The following is a 16,110-nucleotide window of genomic DNA, read 5'->3' on the forward strand; positions in this document are numbered from 1 at the left end:
GCTTACAATTATTTTTGAAGCTCAGGAACTTAGTTCTGTCACCAAAAAACAAATCCGGAATAGGAATTCTTGGTTCTAGCATAGATTTCTGATCAATTGTATCTTGAATCTTTTGTACATTTATAACGAGATTATCCATTGAGGAGCACAGAGCCTGAATATCCATGTCCACAGCTGTGTCCTGAAGCACTCTAATGTCTAGGGGAAAAAAAAAAAACTGAAGACAGAGCTGAGGAAAAAAAAAAATGTCAGGACTTCTTTTTTCCCTCTATTGAGAATCATTGGTAAGGCTCCTTGTACAGTTATGCTGTGCTATCAGGCAACACAGTGTGCAGTAATCAGCGCACATACAGTGATATGGCAATAACCCAAAAACAATAGAACAAGCTCTGAGACGTGGAATCTCTGTAGACCGCAATACCTGAACCTATTCTCACACAACTAAAAGCAGCAGTGGATTGCGCCTAACACTACCTATGCAACTCGGCACTGCCTGAGGAGCTGACTAGCCTGAAGATAGAAATACAAGCCTGACTTGCCTCAGAGAAATACCCCAAAGGAATAGGCAGCCCCCCACATATAATGACTGTTAGCAAGATGAAAAGACAAAACGTAGGAATGAAATAGATTCAGCAAAGTGAGGCCCGATATTCTAGACAGAGCGAGGATAGCAAAGAGAACTATGCAGTCTACAAAAAACCCTAAAGCAAAACCACGCAAAGGGAGGCAAAAAGACCCACCGTGCCGAACTAACGGCACGGCGGTGCACCCTTTGCGTCTCAGAGCTTCCAGCAAAAGAGAATAGCACAGCTGGACCGAAAAAACGGAAACAAAAACAAAGTAACACTTATCTAGCAGAGCAGCAGGCCACAGGAAAGATGCAGTAGCTCAGATCCAACACTGTAACATTGACAAGGAGCAAGGAAGACAGACTCAGGTGTAGTTAAATAGCAAGGCAGCCAACGAGCTCACCAAAACACCTGAGGGAGGAAGCCCAGAGGCTGCAATACCACTTGTGACCACAGGAGTGAATTCAGCCACAGAATTCACAACAAAAGGATATGCGTCCCGTACGGTGTGGGCATTCAATTTCCGATAGTCCACACAAAATCGGAGTGTCCCATCCTTCTTGTGGACCAAGACTACAGGGGCCGCCCAGGGACTCCGGCTCTCTCGGATCACTTGGTTGTCCAGCATACTGGCCACCATGCTCTTCACCTCTTGATAGAGCGCCGGAGGAATTTGACGATATCTTTCTCTAATGGGTGGAGTATCCCCCGTTGGAATCTCATGCTCAATCGTCTGGGTACACCCGAAGTCCTCTCCATGTCGGGAAAATGTCTCTTGATGTTCCCACAAAACTCTCTCCAACTGCACAGGGGTCAGCTTCTCCCGATCCACTCCCATCTGCTCCATGATCACATGAACATTCCATTCCTCCGTAGGAGGTTCAGTCCGGCCTACCTCGACCGCGAATGTCCAGGATGACTGTTGGTCTGGTCGCAATTCGAACCCTGCATTTTTCGGCACCTTCTCTGCCGGCACGAACAGTTCAGCCAGTATGGTCCCAGCGGGAATTGCAACAGCTTCATCTAAAACATTGATGCATCGGACCGGCACTCGTCCATTCTTCACAATCGCCAAAGACCGGGCCACATGTACCTTGGCAAATGAGGAACCCTCTCGGGCGGGCTCAAGTAGCACTTCAAGCCCATTCAATCTCTGTGCAGCTCCCACAGGCAGCATTAAGAGTTCCTCTTGTCTGGGTCCCAGCAGGATCGGGGCCCTCGAAGTCACTCGGACCCGGCCCACCCGGCCACCTGGGACCGCACTTTTCAGCAAGTCGCAACTCAGCACTAGACGGTGTAGAATTCTCTGTGTGGGTCGGTGTCTTGTCGCACGGGCCCAGTATCGGGGTCCTTCACTGGCATACATCTGGTGATTCAAATCTCGCAGCACGTTCATTCCGAGCGTCACTTCCATCCCTCTTCTAGGGGGGTGATCCACCAGTACTACCCCTTTCTGCCCCAGCTCTTGACCAAACATTTTTAGTTGCATCCACACGATCCCTTTGACTGACAATTGACCATTATTTGCGGCGGTCAGTCGTATCACTCGGCCATCCTCTGGAATCACTAGTCGACTGAAGTATCTCTCATATACTTCTAGAGGCATTATAGTACATTCGGATCCCGTGTCAACCAAGCACCTCATCTTCCGCCCTTCAAACTCTGCTTCTATCACTGGACTACATGCAAACAAATCTTGTTCATTCCGTCGAGGGCTTTGTGTGGGTGGGGCCGCTGCTGCTTGCCCTCTCATGGCAGCGGCCGGAAGTTTAAAGCCGGCGACGGGGTTTCTGGGGCTGTAAGCGCCCGGCAGTAGCGCGAGATGTGTCCCTGGCGGCCACACTTCCAGCAGGTGATTGTTCCTCGTGGGCGAGGGCTTGACTCATTCTGATAGGACGACCTGGCCATTTGCGGGGTCACCGTTCCAGGGGGTGGGGCAGGAGGTTCCCGTGAGGGGATAGAGGCGGGATCAACTGTCAGTTGAGACAATTTCAGCTTCAACTCCTTCACCTCAGCACGCAAAGCTTGTACCACGCTTACAAGCCCCTCTCCCCCCGACCCTGATGACACACCTTCCTCCAGCTGGGCACTGTTCACTGACCCCTCGGGAACATAGGCTGATTTCTCTTCCCTTTCCACTGCAGCTCGGTAAATCTGCCAGAAAGATAACTCTGGTGCAACCCGGGCCATTTCCAACAGCTTGTCCCGGAGAAGTCTATGGGCTAAACCGGTGATGAATTGGTCCCGGAGCAAGCGGTCTACCTCCCGGAACGCCCCCATGGCCCCCGGGTCTAGTCGCTGCATCTCATTCAACATCTCTTGTTAAATATTAGAGTACTGCATCAGGGACTCACACTCTCTCTGGGGACGATTAAAGAATAGGGACCGAAGCTGGGCCACACGCGCTCGGCCCCCCAAACTCCCCTCTAACAGTTCCAAAATCTTTTCTAATGTATCCCTCTCTGATTCTGGGCGCACCATCACCATACGCCTAATATCACCCTCCAGTGCATTTAATGCCAGCTCAGCGCGTAACGCGGGGGTCAAATTACACATGCGCAGAATACTCCGGATTCTCTCAGCCCAATCTTGCAACGCCATATTGCGCCCATCGTATTTCGGCATGTGCTGAAGTAAAGCTCCTACAGGCACATACCCTCCCGGAGTCGCAGCGGCTGCCAGGGGAACCCCAACCCCCGAGGAGGATGCGGATACAGCGGGGTCATTTCCACCCTCGCCCTCGTCCATGACAAACACTGGATCCTGCCGACTACGCCAAAAATGTAATGACCAGAGGTCCGAATAAGATCCAGTGAGTCACAAACCAAGACCAAGGCAGAAATCTCCAACGGTATTTACTCAAAGGCAAATTAATCAAGGTAATATGGAGAATATTAAGGCAGATGCACCCCAAAGATGCACTAATTCAGCAGCAGCTGAAATCACTGTGCCACTCAAAGGTCTCCTGAGAACTGTGTACAACAACAGACTAGTAAGAAATTTACCTAACAGGCAACTAAAAACAGGAACAAGTGTAAATTGAATGTAGTGTTATTAAGGGAGCCCCTGGAATGGCACATTGAGTATAACTTACACAACTCTAATATAAGATACACCTCTAAAGTAACAACTTAACACTCTGAGCAGAGATACCCGGGTATCTATAACTATGGTACCGTATCCTGAGATGGATTTCCTCTCAGGCAGGAATCCGCAGAGGCTGTAGCCAGTTTATATCTTCAGCGCCAATAAGTTACAGCAAGCTCCTCTTGTCTTGTCGGCCGATGCCGAGCCCAAACGCCGGGGACTTAGTTAGTGGTCTCACGATGTAGTCTCTGCTTCTGTAGCTCCTAGGAATGCTTCCACGACAATCCGTCCGTCTCTGTATCAGCAGTCTGTCCAGACTTGTTTCTCCACTCAATGCACAGGGAATCCACAGACTTCCAAATTCATACTGGGTTCTTAGCAAAGTCTCCGTCTTTTCTTAGATAAAGGGTTAGCTCCTCTCCAGGAAACGTTAGCAACACAAGTCTCTCACAGAGTTAAACAAAAGGTTAGCTCTTCTCCAGGGGAACGTTAGCAACAAAAAGTCTCTCAAAAGCTTCTTTTCCTCCAAAAACACTTGCAGTAAATCCACACAGTCTCTTTTTAAGATCTCACAGCAGCCTCTCCTTTTCTTCCCGCCTTTTCTCTCTCAGCTCTCACTTCCTACTTTCACTTTACACTCGAGACACTAGACCCCACCCCGCAGCACACATTGTCTCTGGGAGGTCTGTCCTCTGCTGCAACAGGCAAAAACCACAGGGTCCTAGTGCCCTCTCAGTGGGACTACAGTTCACCCTCTTACAACAGTACAAGGGTAGCACTGCTGCAGAAAGTTCTCTGAAAGTGAACGGAATATCAGCTTTAATAGGAGGGGACTAGGAGCACAGAGCCAGCCAGACAGGTGCTGACAGTGGGAGATTCAATTATTAGGGCAACAGACAGGGCAATATGCCCCAAAGGCCAGGACCAACAAATGGTGTATTGCCTTTTCTGGCACTCAAGTTCAACACATTGTAAATCAGGTTGACAAATTACTGGAAGAGGCCCCAGTCAAGTGAATGGGGTCTGGGTTCGGGTACTGTTATGAAGGATTTTGGGGCAGTTAACATCTGCCTTATAGGGTTTTTGCCTCCTTTGGATCAACGTGTTGGGATATAAGTTGAACTCAATGAACTTCTGTCTTAGTTCAACCTTAAAAGTATTAGTATTGAAAGATAGGAGACAAAAAATGCGCAAATAGGGTCTTATCCCCAGGATTGTTCTTAATCAATTGTGAGAGAACTGCTCACCTGGTAGTACACAGTACAAGTGTGTAGTTGTCAGCTGCTGCAGATCCACAGGTCGGCGTAGCAACCTCTCAGAACCGTTATAATAAATGAAATGTGGATTACATCTGCGCTGCTGCGACAAATAATAGATCCAGATATACTGTTAGGGTGTTCGGGTGGTTTATTCAACGCGTTTCGAAGCTCAAAGGCTTCTTCTTCAGGAAGTTTCCACACAAAGATATGTTTGGAAACTTCCTGAAGAAGAAGCCTTTGAGCTTCGAAACGCGTTGAATAAACCACCCGAACACCCTAACAGTATATCTGGATCTATTATTTGTCGCAGCAGCGCAGATGTAATCCACATTTCATTTATTATAACGGAACCTTAAAAGTATGAAATTATGCTGCAACAGCACTTGTAAAAACCTGGGCATAAGAAAACTAAGACAATATGTAACAATTTCTATATTATAATGTTGTTGGCATGTTTGGTAAGATGTGTCACTGAGTCGTGAATGAAACAGGAAGACAAATGTATTCATCACCTATTGTCAATGCATTACCTGTTTCGATTTTCGTATTAGAAGGTGTTACCTCTCATTGTAATACTGCCTATCAAGATGACAAGATGACTGCTAAAAAGTGATCTCTATTAACTACTATGAGGCTTAGTCACCAGTATAAGAACTTAAATATTTACGGTGTAGACAAGGAAGAAAAACAGTTGTTGCCCGTGGGGCTTTTTATGTCAGATGAGGGCGAAAAGAGTGTCATGGACTCCATTTGGACAATAAAGTCAATGCACTGTAGAATTGGGGAATAAATTAGCATAGTAGACAAGACCATGTTGCACATCATGTAGTCTAGTAAAATTATGTATGTGTCAGATGTTTACGTTTTTCAACATAACATTTTATGGGAAGTGTATTCTGTCACAGGCTTCAGTCATGAAAAGCTCACAATGTATTTTTATATTGGTCTACGCGTGGCAGCTCCAACTATCAGGCATCCATTATATTATCAATTCAAAGTATATATCTGGAGCTTCTCTTGGAGGCCTTTTCACCAAATTTTTCATGTTTATCTGGATACACTATGCATTAGTGGCTGCAGAGTGTCACAAAATATTTTATTTTTACATCTTTCCCCCTTGTTCTGGATATATTAGTAATGACAGTATTGGCGCTTAAGGGGGCTGTACTTCTTCCCCCTGTGTGAGTTGCCATCTAGCAACATCTTGACTTAACAAAACTCAGCTCTTTAGGTGCCAATATTTTGATTGATAATACCTCCGCAACTGAGAAACAAAAAAAGAAACTAAACAAAAAAAAGTAGTGCACTCTGCAGCCACTATTACATCCTGTATCCAGTTCAACATGAAAAATTTGGTGAACGGTCCTCTTTAAATGGAAACGAAATGTGAACATTGCTTTACAGCTATATGGTCCAAAGCCCCTATGTTGCACGTCAAAGAATATTAGGAAATATTTGAAAGATTCATACGTACTGTAATTCAACAAAATTGTTTAATTTTTACAGTGTGGAGGTTTTTTGGTTCACTGATCAGGTCTAGGCCCAGTCTTGTTTACCAAAAAGCAAGATCCTACTGTAAAAGATACAATAGTAGCTTTTAGAATAGCAAAGCTTTTAATATTGATTATTTTTCTCTATCTAGAATGTAAGACTTGTTCACTGTCCCTTGAGTCATGAGCAAAGGAAGAACATTAAAAGAAGGCTGGTTAAAATAAAAGATGAACATTGTTACTGCTGCTGATATGTACCTCTCTTACATAACATATTCTTAGTTCAATGTATTTTAGTTATTCTCAAACTACTGTACAGAAGCTACAAACTCGAAAATAATTGCACTTGTATGAAATTGCTATCTGTACAGTTTCTATAAGTGTTGAGGTGGGGTCAAAGAATCTTTTCTAACACACATGTGTTATGGCATTTTTATTACTCACAGCAAAGTCAAACGTTTACATACATTTCATTAGCATTTGGAACCATCAGCCTAAAACTGAATGACTTGGGTCAAACGTTTGGGATATCCTTCCATAACCAAGACAACTCTAGATTTTATCAGCTATACAGGTCCTTCTCAAAAAATTAGCATATAGTGTTAAATTTCATTATTTACCATAATGTAATGATTACAATTAAACTTTCATATATTATAGATTCATTATCCACCAACTGAAATTTGTCAGGTCTTTTATTGTTTTAATACTGATGATTTTGGCATACAACTCCTGATAACCCAAAAAACCTGTCTCAATAAATTAGCATATTTCACCCATCCAATCAAATAAAAGTGTTTTTTAATAACAAACAAAAAAACCATCAAATAATAATGTTCAGTTATGCACTCAATACTTGGTCGGGAATCCTTTGGCAGAAATGACTGCTTCAATGCGGCGTGGCATGGAGGCAATCAGCCTGTGACACTGCTGAGATGTTATGGAGGCCCAGGATGCTTCAATAGCGGCCTTAAGCTCATCCAGAGTGTTGGGTCTTGCGTCTCTCAACTTTCTCTTCACAATATCCCACAGATTCTCTATGGGGTTCAGGTCAGGAGAGTTGGCAGGCCAATTGAGCACAGTAATACCATGGTCAGTAAACCATTTACCAGTGGTTTTGGCACTGTGAGCAGGTGCCAGGTCGTGCTGAAAAATGAAATCTTCATCTCCATAAAGCATTTCAGCCGATGGAAGCATGAAGTGCTCCAAAATCTCCTGATAGCTAGCTGCATTGACCCTGCCCTTGATGAAACACAGTGGACCAACACCAGCAGCTGACATGGCACCCCACACCATCACTGACTGTGGGTACTTGACACTGGACTTCAGGCATTTTGGCATTTCCTTCTCCCCAGTCTTCCTCCAGACTCTGGCACCTTGATTTCCGAATGACATGCAAAATTTACTTTCATCAGAAAAAAGTACTTGGGACCACTTAGCAACAGTCCAGTGCTGCTTCTCTGTAGCCCAGGTCAGGCGCCTCTGCCGCTGTTTATGGTTCAAAAGTGGCTTTACCTGGGGAATGCGGCACCTGTAGCCCATTTCTTGCACACGCCTGTGCACGGTGGCTCTGGATGTTTCCACACCAGACTCAGTCCACTGCTTCCTCAGGTTCCCCAAGGTCTGGAATCGGTCCTTCTCCACAATCTTCCTCAGGGTCCGGTCTCCTCTTCTCGTTGTACAGCGTTTTCTGCCACATTGTTTCCTTCCAACAGACTTACCATTGAGGTGCCTTGATACAGCACTCTGGGAACAGCCTATTTGTTGAGAAATTTCTTTCTGGGTCTTACCCTCTTGCTTAAGGGTGTCAATGATGGCCTTCTTGACATCTGTCAGGTCGCTAGTCTTACCCATGATGGGGGTTTTGAGTAATGAACCAGGCAGGGAGTTTATAAAAGCCTCAGGTATCTTTTGCATGTGTTTAGAGTTAATTAGTTGATTCAGAAGATTAGGGTAATAGGTCGTTTAGAGAACCTTTTCTTGATATGCTAATTTATTGAGACAGGTTTTTTGGGTTATCAGGAGTTGTATGCCAAAATCATCAGTATTAAAACAATAAAAGACCTGACAAATTTCAGTTGGTGGATAATGAATCTATAATATATGAAAGTTTAATTGTAATCATTACATTTTGGTAAATAATGAAATTTAACACTATATGCTAATTTTTTGAGAAGGACCTGTATTATCATCATATAGCTCATGGCTTTGGCAACTGCCTTATGACCCTTTGAATGTGGAACTATAAGTAAAATATTTAGAATTGAGAATCCTCAGTGGTTGATACCTTTTAATGGCTAACTGAAAAGATGGTAACAAATTGCAAGCTTTCGAGACTACACAGGTCTCTTCATCAGGCAAAGACTAAAACAAATTCTGAAGAATCACATATTTATGCACAACATAGTATAGGAAAAAAAAAAAAAAAAGAGGGGAAAAAAAACCATGGATAAGCCAGGTGACATGAAGCAGAATTACCATGGGTGATAAACAGTTACGTCCATAAATATTGGGCCAATTCTTAGATAAGGAATGTTTTATTGTCCTGTGATTAGGGTCTCTGTTGTAATGACCCTTCATGGTCTGAGGGGCAAGTTCCTTAGTTGATGTAAAAAGACATAAATCCATGTGACACATTCATTCCTGCATTAAGAGTGTCAAAGGTCGTCATCAGTTTATATTCCCAGACTCTTCTGTCTTTCTGCGATTTGAAGTTTCCTTTCAATACAAGTAATTTCATGTCCATAATGTTATGATTTGCGAGACAGAAATGTATTGCCACCGGTAGATCCATTCTTTTTTCTCTTATTTTATGGCGATGGGAGTTCATTCTTGTTCTAAGCTTCTGCCCTGTCTCCCCCACATACAGACCCCCAGTTGGACATTTAGTACATATAATTAGGTACACCACATTAGAAGTGACGCAGCTGAAAGTACCTGGGATCTTGTAGTCCTGATGTGAATTGGGGATCTTTATCTTGTTCATGGTCATAAAATGGACAGGTTTTACATTTTTTCTGGTTGCAAGGAAAGGTTCCTGCAGCTGTTGGAGAGGACAGGGAGCTCTTGACAATGATGCTTCTTAGATTTGGGGGCTGCCTAAAACACAGTAGTGGGGGATCTGGAAAAATGGATTGTAAGCGGGCATCTTTTTGCAGTAAAGGTTGCAATTTCCGTGCAGCTCCCCTTAGCACCTCCAGATTTGGATTGTAGGTAACTACTAGAGGTACCCGGTTATTTTCTTCTTTAGTTTTGTAATGTAGCAGGTGATTCCTTGATATTCTGGTGGCTCTTGTGATCTGGTTTTCAATTGTTCTTGGATGGTAGCCCTGATTCAAAAAGATCTTTCTGAGGCGACCAAGGTGCTCATCCCTATCCATGAGCACCTTGGTCGCCTCAGAAAGATAGGACCCACTACGAGGTTTGCCGTGAAGGGGCAGTGGGCTTCATACAGTCTGATCAGAATGTTAAACTGAAAACCTCATATTCAGTTATATTAATTTTTGCCTAGCGGCTTTAGATCAACGTATGATTTTGGGATGTGCGGTTCATGCTCTTTTTTTTTTTTTTTCTTATCTAAGAATTGGCCCAATATTTATGGACGTAACTGTTTATCACCCATGGTAATTCTGCTTCATGTCACCTGGCTTATCCATGGTTTTTTTTCCCCTTTTTTTTTTTTTTTTTTTTCCTATACTATGTTGTGCATAAATATGTGATTCTTCAGAATTTGTTTTAGTCTTTGCCTGATGAAGAGACCTGTGTAGTCTCGAAAGCTTGCAATTTGTTACCATCTTTTCAGTTAGCCATTAAAAGGTATCAACCACTGAGGACTCTCAATTCTAAATATTTTTCTATCCACTGGCTAACACGGTACCAAGATATATTTCTTTCCTGAACTATAAGTAATCATTCTCCTTCCCCACTTTATACAGTAAGAATTCCCACTATGCTCCACTAAACATACATAAGGAATATTAAATGGTAAAAATGACCTATAGTCTCTATTAATGACTGTTTTAACATTTCTATTTTCTCTTCCTGAGATATGTTTCAAAGTGGATATTTTATGTAATTCAAAGTTATCTGACAAACCTCTTCAGACTAATGGGAACCTGTGGGTGTTCAACAGGTAAGAATGTGTTTAGAAATCCCTCAAAGGCTCCCCATAGACAATAAATAACTGTTGGCTATAAGCTTGGTTCACATTGCGTTATGGCTCAACGTTTAACGGACTACTTTACACTGCGGCATAACGCGGTGTAACGTAGTCCGTTAATGCTGCCATAGACTGCAATGTCGGACGCTTCGCTAGCGCACACCCACAATGGGCGTGCGCTAGCGATGTGCCGTCATTTGAGTGACGGATCCGAGATGCGGGCTGCAGCGTTTCCGGGTCCGTCACTGCTAGTGCAGATGGAGCTAGCAGAAGCTCCATCTGCGCTAGCGCTGTGCAAAAGTCGGCACTTGCGTTAGCGCAGTCCGTTCAACGTATGTGTTGAACGGACTGTACTAACGCAATGTGAACCTAGCCTAATGAAACAAAAAGGATGGGAAGTGGAAGCCCGGACATGTTGTATCCTTATATCTCCAAATATCTTCTGTTGGGGGAGAGTTGAGAGATCCCCATACACATTAGACTGTTGGAAGAACCCAATGATATTAGAGCAGGGGTGGGGAACCTCAGGCCCTAGGGCCATTTACGGCCCTCGGGCCATTTACGGCCCTCGATGACCTTTACCAGGCCCCCAGCAGATTATCAGGGACCATATTCTTGGGAAGGGAGCTGTATTTTGATTGCCAGAAGCTCATTATTTTTTTCTTGCTCTGTTAGCACACACATGCAGTGTTCACTACTGAACACTGAAGAGCATGCAATGAAAGATTATATCCTGAAACCAGTGCCAGAGTCAGGATGAACTTTGTGAGCGGAGTTTGTACGGTCCCCGAAGGATGGTATAAATAGCCAATGGCTCTTGGCAGAAAAAAAATTCCCCACCCTTGTATTAGAGGGTTTGGCTGACATTAGTCCAATGTATATGGGATCTTAAATGGAACTTGTCATGTAAAAAAAACAAGATTAACCTGCAGATAGGGGGGGGGGGGGTTAATCAACAGGATAATATCATTCTAAATCTGTGTGGCTGGGGGAGGAAATTAACTATGTTCCTCCAACTTTCTGTCAAAGAGGCCCTGCTGGTGCTGCTTCATCACCGCTCAATACATAGTTAGCAGCAGCTGAAACCGCAACCCCGGCACTGAAGGACAATTGGCTCAGCAGTGCATATACTGTATATGTACTGTATATTAGCATCTGATTGAAAATAGGAAAATTATAGAAGTTATGTCTATCTATCTAATTATTTATGAAGGAACAATTTGAAGAGGAAGACCAGCAACCCGATGGATGACTTGATATGATGAAAATAACTGAGGAAAGGACCCTGATGGACCTATCTAGGCTTGCACAAGATTGAACTTCCTACAGATCATTCATCCATCAAGTCGCTATACCTTGATACTGAGCTGAAGGTCGTTAAAAAAAGATGCTATTTTATTCTATTTTCTGCTCTTGCTCATTCAATTTGCCTGAGCTACCGCTAGCCAGATTTAGGCTTTTCCTCAGTGTTAGGGCAGGTGGAATGCACCAAATAATTATAAGGATGAAATAAGGTGTGTTCGTATCCCGGGGTCCACCGTGCAGAGATGGAACCTGCTGCTGAGTAATGGCAGAGGGACGCTTGCTCACACGTGGGTTAGACCTCACCCAGTGTGAATCGAAGTGAACTCTGTTGCTTCACAGAGTCGCCAAATAAACGCTGCACCCTCTTAGCAGTCACAGGGTGCAGCTGAAAGACACTAGTGGGATCCCTATGAATCACCTCCACTGAACTGGTGATTGGACTTGCTCTGACCCTCAGTGGCTTTTGAACCCGCGTGTGAGGATGCCTGAGTCAGATGCAGAGTCCAAGCGGGAATTCCCACCCTACACTGACCGGTTGTCAGGACAGAACAAACTAACATTTACCGAACAGAGTCCGTACAGCGTCGCATTGGTGGACGCCACTATCCACCTTAACTAGGGTCAGGAAAGCGCACTGGTTGCGCAAGGCGCCACACTGGCAGTCGCTGCAGATTTGATGCAGTAAAGTCGTGCTTCTGTGTAGGATAGCACTGTCAGGGCTAGGTAGCTCCAACATTCACGAACATTCAACATTACTAGGAATGGGTATGATTAAGGAGCATTAACCAGAACAGGCATACATCCACACACGATAACAGGTTTATACTAGCGCATGGCCCTGCGGCCATGCAAACCTTTTTTACAGAAGCTCTTCGGGACCTTCCTAGTGGTCCAATAGGAGCTGCTACAGGACCTGAGCATGTGACCCCCGACCTCCAATGGGAGGTCGTCCCTTGGGCATGCTCAGAAGAAGAAAAGCAGGACTTAGTCCCAGGAGCACTCGCTCGCCGCTGATCAGTATTGGTTACGATCGCTGAGCCTGGAAGGACAGCAGTAGCCAGCCGCACAATATCAGCTTGAGCCAGATGCTGAGACCGACGTCTCCTCTGAGCAGGCTCCAATGTGGGTGGAGGAGAATGGGAGACCACAGTGGAGATGGTTCGAGATTCCCCCTGTGCAGCGGCGGGAACTCGACACCTAACACACGGGTCATGTAAGCCAATATTCTAGAGACAGTCAATGATTTCTATGGGAGATTTTGTAGTTTATGTTTTATAATCAGTGTGATGTGTGCAAAGGTCATTGTGCAGTACTATGGGCAAGCATCGCCTATTCTGAATGGTGAAATACTGCGTTATCTCTAATTAGATTGTGTCTTAATCCTTCATGTGATGGTAATGAGGTGGAGTAGCCAGACTGAAAACAACAAGTTTACAGGATATTATGTTAATTTGTAGTCACATGTAATAAAAATTTGTTAAAATATGTTTAACATAGAAACCTGATTTGCACATTCCTATTTTTACATAAAGATTCAGAAATAGTATTGTCATCTTATTTACCTGGGTAATACCTGGCCAAACCAGTTGCACTTCCAAACACTTGCCAAAGAAGCGTTTTATCTTCATTTTGGTTTTTCTTAAAAACTTCATCCAGAGCTGCCGTCCAGTTCAGTTCATTTAGCACAATGGTGGCTATAATAAGAAATGAAATGGATTGGAAAGGTATTAATAAGTTTCAATAATTGCTAACAGCAATGATTTCATGGAAAAAGTAAATAAGTTAAAACGATCATGACTTAACGGCTAGTGACAGATTTCAAAGTAAAACTAATACAAGAAGAAAACAAGATGACATTGTGAAACAGTGTTATTATTAGCCCTTTAAATCTGATTGGGGAATTGCTTCCCAACATAGTGCTCATTAGTGTAACTTAACAAGATTTTCATGTTTATGGATATGATAACTTCGAGAAAAATCAGCTATGTGTGCATGAATATTCATGCACTGGGTCAGTTACATAGTGAACCTGAGCTATGATGAGATTTGTATTCAGAAGCATGAACAAATTAATACTTTGTGGTCAGGTACCTGAATATGAAGAGTTACATAAAAGTCCTAGCCATTACTATTATGGTGCTTGGAAAAATATTGTAACTTTAGATATATTTTGATATCTATGACAAACAAACCACTCTCTAATAATGATAATAACAATATATTGACAGCATCTGTTCAGTATCCTGGTTATCAAAATAAATTACAGAGATGAGAGAATAATTTGAAATTTGAATTCACCAGCTTTGTCAAAAGTTTCCTAAAAAATTGATTCACAGTTAATTTTCTGCACATCACAAGAACGTCAAAGCTCCTGATAGCCCTGAAAAGATGTGTATGACTCTTTTTAGTTCTTTAAAACAACACAGTTTTAGGAATGTCAAATCTAAATAAAAGTATATCACTATGAGTAAGTATGACTATGAGTAAATGGATTGCAGCTGTTTTTCACTGTTTTTTCTGTCACACATTGTCTGCAATGTTTCTTCAGTGTTTTATGACTTTCCCTCCCTATCTCTGTTATACTCTCTTATCCAGATTCACTACAAAATGGCTGATTTTCTGACTCTGCTTTAATATAGGTTATCATTGTATCTGATTCACACTTGCGTGTGGAATGCGAGAAACTCGCACAAGTCTCTCACATCAATACCGGGCACAGCAGCCGGCACTCGGGAGCAGAGCGTTCAGCTGCATAGAAACACATGCAGCGGCATGCTCCGGTCCCAAGTGCCGGGTATTGATGCAAGTCTCTTGCATTACACACCCTAGTGTGACCACGGCCAAACTGTGCTAAGTTAAGTAACAAACAGCTGCAAGGCATTTTGGAATTTCCAGTATTACCATGCCTGGAGGCCTGTGAAACTCTTCTACTTTTGGCCTCTTTCAGAGGTCAGTGTGTCCCTTACGTGTGGTGACAGTTTTCACACGTATCGGAGACACTTACACAGGTAAACCTATTCGAGTGAATGGATCTGCGAACAAGTCAGTGTGTTTTTTTTTTACCCTGTGTCCTTGTGCAAAATATGCTGACATGTCTGTTTTTTTAACAGCAGCATGGGCTGCAAAATACACACATGCTCATGGATGACATGGATGTCATCTGTGTGACATATACGGGCGCCTGAGAAGCAGAGGTACAGTTGGCTTCAAAGATCAAAGATCTGCGGTGAACTCACTTAGCTGAACTGTGGTGAATTCAGTGCTTTTTGTCATGGTGTGGAGGTCACTGCAGTTCAGCCTGGCTGTGAATGCAGTCTCAGTGACCTGCGGTAACTTCGAGGGCCAACAGCCCGAAACACCGTGTCTGCGGATTGAGATACTAATTTGGCTTTTATCCTAAGTCATATTGCACAACTCGTTAAAGAGTTGATTGTGACTTGTAGGATCGCTACTTCCAACAGGTGGCGCTATAGAGTTTAAGTCCTCTTTTTTCTCAGAAGAGGCAATTTGCATATGACTTGACACTGCTAGTCACTGATGCTGCGCTCGCAGCAACTCATTCACTGGTGATTCTCAATGTGGGCAGTCGCATTTTTGCACTGTCCAGTTTGAAAACTATTAATCCCCAGACATGGATTACGGCATGGGACAGAAAGTCAGGCAGGTGAGGGATATGGTTGTTTTTTTTTTTTGTTTTATTACAGGAGACGAGGGACTAAATGGAATGGGCGTTAGGTGAGTATAACTGTGTTTGTTATTTTTAAATAAAAATGGAAAACTGTTTTTAATTTTTATTTCAAATAAAAGATGTTATACTTCCTCTGTTATTATTTACAATACAACAACTAATGGCCTCTCCATTATTAACCCCTTCATGACCCATCCTATTTTGACCTTAATGACCTGGCCGTTTTTTGCAATTCTGACCAGTGTCCCTTTATGAGCTAATAACTCGGGAACGCTTCAACGGATCCTAACGGTTCTGAGATTGTTTTTTCCTGACATATTGGGCTTCATGCTAGTAGTACATTTAGGTCAATAATTTTTGTGTTTATTTGTGAAAAAAATGGAAATTTGGCTAAAATTTAGAAAATTTTGCAATTTTCAAATTTTGAATTTTTATTCTGTTAAACCAGAGACTTATGTGACACAAAGTAGTTAATAAATAACATTTCCCAAATGTCTACTTTACATTAGCACAATTTTGGAAACAAAATTTTTTTTTGCTAGGAAGTTATAAG

At 43.1% G+C, this 16,110-nt stretch overlaps 1 protein-coding gene across 4 annotated transcripts in view; it reads right to left on the reverse strand.

The window, feature by feature from the left end:
* CACNA2D1 (calcium voltage-gated channel auxiliary subunit alpha2delta 1) overlaps positions 1-16,110 on the reverse strand; it is a 1,366,870-nt gene that overhangs the window by 445,800 nt on the left and 904,960 nt on the right. For all 4 annotated transcript variants that reach the window (XM_069765154.1, XM_069765155.1, XM_069765153.1 and 1 more), the window contains exon 7: positions 13,432-13,563. In XM_069765154.1, the coding sequence (XP_069621255.1) occupies positions 13,432-13,563 (132 nt within the window). The remainder of the gene's footprint in view (positions 1-13,431; positions 13,564-16,110) is intronic.

This window comes from Ranitomeya imitator, chromosome 4 (assembly GCF_032444005.1).
Source record: "Ranitomeya imitator isolate aRanImi1 chromosome 4, aRanImi1.pri, whole genome shotgun sequence".
Taxonomy (NCBI): Eukaryota; Metazoa; Chordata; class Amphibia; order Anura; family Dendrobatidae; genus Ranitomeya; species Ranitomeya imitator.